Below are 9,083 nucleotides of genomic sequence, written 5' to 3'. Positions count from 1 at the left end.
TATCCCGGGTCCAAAGTCAACCGGGACAAAAAGGATTGGATGGAAGGTGAGTTCTCTGCTAGTGCTTACAGGCAGAAACAAATGCAGATGCGCTAATGACCGTCAATCTGAGGACTCCGCCACCCATGCACCAAGGTAAAAAAAAAAATTCTTCAACCACTTTCACCGAGCACTAAGATGCCGCTGCAACCGAAACATGTGACGTAGACTTTTGGAGCATAGCCCATATAGGAAGCTAGTGGATAACTCTAAAGATAACCTGCATTGGGGATGAGGGTTTGTTTTCAAATACCATAGCATTCTTGCAGAGCAACAATAACAAGATAGTAGCAATCACCCCAAGTAAATAATGCCCGTCAACCAAGTGCCGAAGTTATTTTCTACGCTAAGGGGCTTGAGAAAGACTTCAGTTGCAAACATAGCCGTATTATCCTCCACTGAATGGTCATAAGTGTTCCCTTCCGTTGCCGACACAAGACCATCCGACCGGGAAGGGTGACTAGCGCCACTAGCTGGTAAACAGTATGCTGGAACTTGTCCACTAAGGTTAGAGTCTAGCTAACTCAGTATGGGTGCCCATATTTCTTAATTATGTTTCCGTTGGTTGATAGCAAACCCATCGGCATCCTATCGTCATGAGTAGGGTGTGTATGCATGTGTGGTTAACCGGTATTTACTTTAAGGTCGGCTGAGCGGGCTTTCTCGATGTGTCTAATTATGCTTAAGAAAAAGAACCACTAGTGGAAAACTGAACTTTAGTTCTGGTTGGAGAGACGCATAGGTCTCGAAAATCCAACCGGAACTAATCATTCAGGACTAAAGGTTCCCTTCTTTAGTCCGGGATCTTCACCTAGGACCAAAAATCCCCTTTAGTCCTCAAAAATAAAAAAATAAAATAAAAAAAAACATGCTGGATCTACTCCAGCTTCCAAAAGACCCGCTTTTCCAAGAATCACAATGAGAAATTCTTGCATGCACGCAGATTTCACAAGAATAAAAAAATCACAATCATATGAGTCACAATCACAAATTTCACAAGAATCACAATCATACATTTCACAAGAATCACAATTACACATTTCACAAGAATCACATAAAGAATTACAATCACATAGTTCACCTGAGCTTCTCTGCGCCGTCAGACCTCCCACTGCGCCTCCTCACCCACTCACCACAGCAAGCGCCGCTGGGCCTCCTCACCCGCTCGCCATAACAGTGCCCGCGCACCTACGGTGGCGACACCCAGTGGCTTGGGGGCCGGCTGGGGAGGCCCTGAGTGCCGGAGGCGCCTAGTGGTCTGGGGCTGGCCAGGGATGGCCCGTCCGCCCGGCATGCCAAGCGGCCTAGGGCTGGCCATGGAGGCCGGCAGTGGCTAGCGTCCAAGGGGCTGAGCAGGGAGGCCCCATGTGGAGGGAAGAGAGGAGGGAGAGGAGGCTGTGGAGGGAGGAGATAGGCCGGTGAGTGGGGAAAAAATAAGGTCGGTGGGGAGGAGATACGGATAATTAAGGCCGGTGGAGAAGGGAGAGTTGGAGGGAAATAAAAAAAGGATGTAGTCTCGGTTGGTGGCTTCAACCGAGACTAAAAGGGTTCCTTTAGTCTCAGGTAGAGCTACCGACCAGGACTAATGCAATGCAGGTGACACCCATTAGTCCAAGCTGGTTGTTTCAACCGGGACTAAAAGTTTCTGTTCCGTCCCGGTTGATGCCTTTAACTGGAACTAAAGGATCCTCCACGGACTACGAAATTTAGATCCAGGACTAAAGCCTCCTTAATTCGGGGTCTAAAAACGTTCGGGACTTTTATCGCTGGATGGAAGGTCGTTACTCTACTAGTGAACACCACTAGCTAATGCCGGCTGACACTTATTGACCACGAACCGATGGAGCTTGTTCTCTCCAAATGTACCTATGCTGATAGAGCATCAGAAACTTGCCAAATGATAACCAGCCGAGACACAGCTCTTCACCCCCAACCCCCGCAGTAAGATAATAAATCATCATAACGTACGGAGATCACGGTGCACTCGTCCAAGTCAGTGAAGCCTCACTACAGCGATGGCACCACTCTCGCCGCCTCGGCCGGTGTCGTCCTACTCCGATCCGTGTGTTTGACATATGTATGCCTTCCACTCCTTGAGGCGGCGCTCTCGCCAAGACGTTGGCCGAGTACCGCGAGTGGGCTCCGACGCGCATGCAACGGATCCTTCTGGGTTGATTGAGATAGCCAGAATTGAGTTGCGCGAGGATGCCAGAGATGCCATCGAGCAGGGACCACCACGCAAACTAGCCATGTATACAAGCATAAGGGAGCGATAAGCGTATCGATTTCCAGGGCTTAGTAATTACGAAAGATATTCCATATTAACAAGTCACGTAGCATTATATACTCCGCCACCCTAGTTGGCGGTGCCCTCATAACTGATATCCGCATCCGCTAAACATCAATGCAGATATCCGCGTTCGTATCCAAATTTAACGTGGCACTAAAATGGATATATCTATATGTATTTTACATTGATTTTCTCTATCCGATTTCACGTCCGTATTCGACAATATCTATAAGTCCAACCCGGGTTTGCTGGATACTACTCAGGTGCTCTAACCACTAGGCTAGATGCCCTTTCGTAATGATTAATGATATCAATTTTAATATTACTAATGTTGTGTCCATTGAAACTATATAAAAGCTATCTCTACTTTTAATGACCAATTTATTGATTTTAATAATAAAGATATATGAAGACTAATTTAATTTGAAATACTTTAGTTTATCTATTTTTTGATGTAAATATTTTTAATATAGTTTTTTAATTATTCCTTAATAAATGTTTATATATTTATAGTTTTATTTATTTTGATATATTTTACTATTGACATATTTATTTGACTGAACTATTGAAATATTTATTGATAAATGTACTCATACTTTAGTCTTTGCTTTTTTATTTGTTTTTCTACAGCAATTAGTAAAGAAAATAGGTAAATAATATCTTCTAATTTGAGTAAATATCCAGATTTGAGCTATTCATTTTGCAGTCGTGTTTGAGAACATTTGAATTTGAGTTAAAATGTGGTAAAAGGTGCTACCGGAATTCAATTCCATGCGAATCTGATTCAATTCCAACCAGACACAGATCTTCGCTGGCTTGCGAACTGCTTTCAGCACCGGCCGGCCTTACTAAACCAAATTCCCCTCTAAGGCTTCAAATATGTAAACTCCCAACTGCCATCCCGTCCCATCTTGTTTTCTACTTTTACCCCGCTCAAATATATTCATAATTTTGGACAAAAAATGAAATCCGTACGAAACACGGAATATGAATATACGAAATTGGCTGGGGTTATATCTTGATTGTTTTCGCTTATCCCGTATTTAACAGGGATATCCTGTATTTATAAAAGAGGTACGTCCTGTTTTTTGCAGTCCAAGGAAAGAAGCCCAGCCCAACAAAACTAGGGCTATCCTCTGCCTTTCCCCGAGTCTATCCACCCATCATTCCATTCCCTTGTTCCCCTCTCGAGGCACCACGCCACCTGCTGACCAGCACATCCCTGCTAGGCTGGTCACTGCCCTCGTTGCGCCATTCCTCTGTACCAGTCTAGGCCCCCGCGCCATCCTGTGAAGCCATGCCGCCCCAAATAAGTTGGCGACCACAAAGAGGATAACACCCTCTAGAGAAGCTCCTCTTCGTCCTCCTCATGCTAGATCGAAGGCCAAGACCTCCCTCTAGTGCTTGTGAGCTCCTGTTCGTCTGAGTGCCTTGCACTCTGGGTGTATGTACTTGTGCGTTGTGCCTGTGCGTGCCTATGAGCTGAACTGCTGAATGCTGAATTCCTGCATGTCAGCGTGTGTCTGTGTGAGACCGTGACTCTGTGAGTGTGACAGAGTCTGCGAGAGTTGTTAACTTGTTATGCACTTATGCTTATTTAGACTTGTTGCCTATTTGTCGTGGTGAATGGTGTATCAGTGTTATGTATAAGTGTATTGTGCATGGCCATGAGTTGTGTCGGTGTGTTGTTATGTTCAACTTGGTCCTACTGGTCAGTGTTATGTTCGTCATGTTCACACTCAAATTAGTTCGTTTTCGATATCCCGTGAGTTCGTGTTCGTTTCCGATCTTCCCGATTTTGATTTCGTTTTCATATTAAAATGTAAAAATGAAAACGATATTGGAGTTAGTTTGACCTCTTCAAGCATATTCCCAACAGAGTAGAATGATCTTGCTGGTCTTGTGAAAGCAAGGGAGGAAGAAAAACATTTGAGTGTGAGAGGGAGGAGAAATACTTGAGCACAATACAACTTTTTCGCTTTTCGATCAATGGTTCGGATTCACTGCTAAATGTGAATTCACAAAAGATGAGAACTAGTAGATAGCAGCATTGTTTTTTTATTTTATTTTACTAGTTGAATGCCTGAGCATTGATGAATAGAGCTTCATTGACCCTGTAACCCAACTTACCTTCACTTCACTGATGTGACTTCGGGCCTGTTGGAATCCATGAGCTAATAGTCATCAGTTCCTTAAAGCAGCTATAATGTAACCAAATAGACTAGTTAATAGCGCAGCAAACTTTTAGCCAATCACCTAACTAACCATCATATCATTAGCTGAGAAGAAGCTGGATCTTCTGGAAGGCATCCAAGTTTTGCACTGCCCAATTATCAAAATAGTGCCCCTTATCGTGCAGTATTTATCACTGAATCGGGCCCAAGGTATCCAACTTATTTTGGCTGGCTTGGTCCCATAGTTTAGACCCAGATTTTGGAGGTTTTCCACACTTAAATTTGTGATGCTGCTCCATTTATTTTATAATGGTGCAAGATATGGAAGTATGGAACCATACAACAAAGGTAGCTCAACATTAATTTGGATGTGTACACAGATTCAAGATGTGTCTTTGCCTCTATATAAACAAGAGCAAGCAAAGCAATATGTGCGTACTGGAACCGAATAGCTACAGGCATATAGTGTTCTTCATATGGCTGTGATCGAAAGAAACATACTGAGGTCTATGTGCCCTGCGCTTTGCATTCTGTTGATAATGTCTTCATCAGCCCTCTCAACCATGGTGGAAGGTGTGTACCTAACTGCTTTTCTGCTTACTATGGTTTCATTATGTTCGTGGGGTTTACTAAGTGAGGTGTGGATTTCATGCACATGCAGATCACACATCGTGTGACCCTATGGACCCATGCACTTATCCAAAATGCGACACTGAATGTTCAGAGAAGAGCAAAAAGGTTAAAAACCTACCTTTTCGTCCTAAGTGCGACACACCTAAGGAGTGTTGCTGCATATTTTATCGGGAACAACATCCGCCCCTTGTCACTGGTGATGCTGGAACAGTTGCAACTGCGGAGGATGAAAATGGATCTCTTGATTGAATAGTATTGAAAAGGATGCCGATGGCTAGATTCATTTCATGGATGCAGCCAATACCATAATACTCTTCCATGTTATGAATCCGTAGTATGTTTCTGCCCAAATCTAATAAAATAAATGTGTGCCCCATTGTCCTTTTGTCCTCTAGTGTTTTTTGAGTCTCAAACTCCATGCTAATAAATGTTGTATCCATGATTTTATTTAAAAAATTCAGAATACACTAAATTTGGTAAGTTCAAATACTGAGTAATGTTTGGCTCTTGTCATGACCACATCTCGAATGTGTGACGACCTAGCTTAGGAAAATAGCTTATGTCTTAGCATGGACCACCCCTTCATTACAAACCCTACTTTACTTTTGCGCTTTGTGTAAAAGAGAATGCCACTAGTAGCTGGTAAACTGAATATGATGGAACTTGTCCACTAAGGTTACAGTCTAACTCAGCATGTGTGCTCATATTTTTTTAATTATTTTTTCGTGGTCGATAACATACCTGTCGACATCCTATCATGACTTAATCAATCTCAAGATCTTCCAGACTACGTTTACATGAGTATGGTGTGCATGCATCTGTGGTTCGCCTGTATTTACTTTAATGCTGGCGGGCGAGCTTAAAGTAAATACTTATGTTTAAGAAAAGAACACCACTAGCTGACGGCCTGTTGGCACTTGACCACCATATTTGCTTGTTCTCTACAAATGTACCTACGTTGACAGAGCATCAGAAACTTGCCAGATGACAACCAGAGACACAGCTCTTTTTTTGCCCCTAAGTGTCTGTCACTTCTTATGGCGATAAGTGGATTATTCTTATGCAAATTATATATGTACTACCGAATTGAATAAATGAACAGGCAAAGCACATTATTCTATCCATCCATCTGCAAGGCCAATGCAATGCCCTCACTGGTTAAGTTGACTGCATTAGAGCATCCACCTAGGATCATAGGTGGCTTCACCTGAAGGCTTCAAAAGGAATCTCTAATTAGTAATGGTAAGAAAAGTTGGATGAAAAGGTCCGAAGTCACATCTAATTGAGTGAAGCTCACTTGGAGCCAAGCGTTGAATCCAACGGCCATGGCTTACCAAAAGGCTTCTAATTTCCTTTCCCATTATTCATCAACAACACGAGCACTCAAATTGTAAAATAAAACAGGAAAATAATGCTTCTATATCTACGAGTGCTCATCTTATAGCTTTGAGAAAGGAAAATCACAAGTTGCATTTAGTCCGATAACTAATCTTATAGTTTTTCTCACTTTCTCCGTTGACAAGTTTCTGCGTTGCCATTAACAGTTGACGGTACCGAAGGATCAGATGCTTAGCACGCCACACACGTACGGCGAATACAAAGACTAGACTATCACTAGCAATGCCATACATGCTCAACTGGATTAGATGGTTACAAGAAATATGTCCATCACTATCCAGGCAAACCCAATATACCGACAATGCATGGCACATTGGCACTATAAACCAACGGCAGCATTTACTGATTGTCATCATCATCGACTATGCGAGGGCGCCCGACGCCAACGATGCCCATGCATGGCCGCCTCCTGGTCCTCATCATCGTCGTCGTCGGCGTGGTGACCCAATGCCACCTCACCGGGGCCAGCCCCCCGCCGCCGGTGGTCCGGTGCGCCGGGTCCGGTGGCTGCACCGTGACCAACGCGTACGGCGCGTTCCCGGACCGCTCCACGTGCCGCGCCGCGGCGGCCGCGTTCCCGGCGTCGGAGCGCGAGCTACTGGCCGTGGTTGCCAACGCCACCGCCGCCGGGACGCGGATGAAGGTGGCGACCCGGTTCTCACACAGCGTGCCCAAGCTGGCCTGCCCTGCCCGCGATCGCGGCCTCATCATCAGCACCGAATCCCTGAGCCGCGTCGTCGCCGTCGACGCCGGCAGGATGGAGGTCATCGTCGAGGGCGGCGTCACGCTGGGCCAGCTCATCGACGCCGCGGCGGAGGCCGGGCTGGCGATCCCGTACACGCCCTACTGGCTGGGGCTCACGGTCGGGGGAATGCTCACCACGGGCGCCCACGGGAGCTCCCTGTGGGGGAAGGGCGCCGCCGTGCACGAGTACGTCGTCGGGATGAGGGTCGTCACGCCGGCCCCGGCGAGCGAGGGGTACGCCAAGGTGCGGGTGCTCGCCGCCGGCGATCCGGAGCTGGACGCGGCCAAGGTGTCCCTCGGGGTGCTCGGGGTCATCTCTCAGGTCACCCTGGCACTGCAACCCATGTTCAAGCGCTCGGTGAGGTTCGAGGAGCACGACGACTCCGACCTGGCGGAACGTGTCGTGGCGTTCGCGAGTGAGCACGAGTTCGCCGACATCGTCTGGTACCCCGGCCACCGCAAGGCCATCTACCGCGTCGACGACCGCGTGCCTGTGAACACCTCCGGCGACGGCGTCAACGACTTCGTCGGCTTCCGGCCCACCCCCACATTCGTCATTGAGACCGCCAGGCTCGACGGTACGACGCCTCTCATATGCAACTCTTCACTCTTGCAATTCATTCTATGGTGTACTGACACGACGTGTTGTCGTTGATCCCTGAAGAGGAGCGCATTGAAGCCAAGAACGACACGACCGGCAGGTGTGCCATGGCGCTGGCGACGAGAGCCCTCTTCTCCGCCAGAAACTACGGCCTGATGGAGCACGGCCTGCAGACGCCGCTCCCGGGCCGGCCGGTGGTCGGGTTCCAGAACCGCATCCAGTCCTCCGGCCGCTGCCTCGCCGCCGCCAACGACACGCTGCTCACCGTCTGCCCCTGGGACCCGCGCGTGTCGCACGGAACCTTCTACTTCGAGTCCGGCATCAGCGTGCCGCTGCGCAGCGCCGCGGCGTTCGTCCGCGACGTGCAGCAGCTCCGCGACCTCGCCGGCCCCGGCGCGCTCTGCGGCGTCGAGGTGTACTACGGCGTCCTCATGCGCTACGTCAGGGCGTCGACGGCGCACCTGGGCAAGGTGGAGGACAGCGTGGAGTTCGACCTGACCTACTACCGGAGCCGCGACCCGGCGGCGCCGCGGCTGTACCAGGGCGTTGTCGAGGAGATCCAGCAGATGGCGCTGCGCAAGTACGGCGGCCTGCCGCACTGGGGCAAGAACCAGAACGCCGCCTTCGAGGGCGCCGTCGGCAAGTACGGCGCGTCGCGCGTGGCGGCGTTCATGGCCGTGAAGGACGCGTACGACCCCGACGGGCTCTTCTCCAGCGAGTGGAGCAATCAGGTGCTGGGAATCGGCGGCGGCGGCGGCGTGAGCGTGGTGCGCGACGGGTGCGCGCTGGAAGGCCTGTGCGTGTGCTCGCAGGACTCGCACTGCGCACCGAGCAAAGGGTACTTCTGCCGGCCGGGCAGGGTGTATAAGGTGGCCAGGGTGTGCCGGCGTGACGATGGTTCCTAGGCACGCCCGGGTTGCTATATATTGGACGACGACGACGCGACAAATTTTGACAGGGTTCTCTCCTGGTTTAAGGGTGCCCTTGTGCATCGACCTGTGTTCTTTACTGGCGCGGGTTAATAATTTATAACAAAATGAATCATTTTAAATATGTAGAGCAAACCACCAGTACAATGTTTAGTCACCAGTACAATCTTTAGTCCCGGTTGGTAAGGACCTAATATACTTAAAAATCAATCGAGACTAATCATTCGAGACTAAAGACTAAACGTACCTCCTAAAAAAGAGCAACTTCAAGAGTT

The 9,083-nt window shown here is 48.3% G+C and overlaps 1 protein-coding gene across 1 annotated transcript; it reads left to right on the top strand.

Moving 5' to 3' along the window:
* The first annotated feature begins 6,898 nt into the window (after positions 1-6,898).
* LOC101760109 (L-gulonolactone oxidase 2) lies at positions 6,899-8,784 on the top strand. Its single transcript, XM_004980682.1, has 2 exons — positions 6,899-7,856; positions 7,943-8,784. Exons 1-2 carry the CDS (start codon positions 6,899-6,901, stop codon positions 8,782-8,784), a joined length of 1,800 nt encoding a protein of 599 aa, XP_004980739.1.
* Positions 8,785-9,083: the final 299 nt, after the last annotated feature.

The sequence above is a fragment of the Setaria italica genome, chromosome VIII (genome assembly GCF_000263155.2).
Source record: "Setaria italica strain Yugu1 chromosome VIII, Setaria_italica_v2.0, whole genome shotgun sequence".
NCBI lineage: Eukaryota > Viridiplantae > Streptophyta > Magnoliopsida > Poales > Poaceae > Setaria > Setaria italica.
This window is presented reverse-complemented; position numbering and strand designations above follow the sequence as displayed.

Bases quoted from the DNA above. Each gene is read 5' to 3' on its own strand.
- LOC101760109 (XM_004980682.1), top strand. From the start codon at position 6,899: ATGCGAGGGCGCCCGACGCCAACGATGCCCATGCATGGCCGCCTCCTG. The intron at 7,857-7,942 runs GTACGACGCCTC...TGATCCCTGAAG, and splicing joins TGAGACCGCCAGGCTCGACG to AGGAGCGCATTGAAGCCAAG.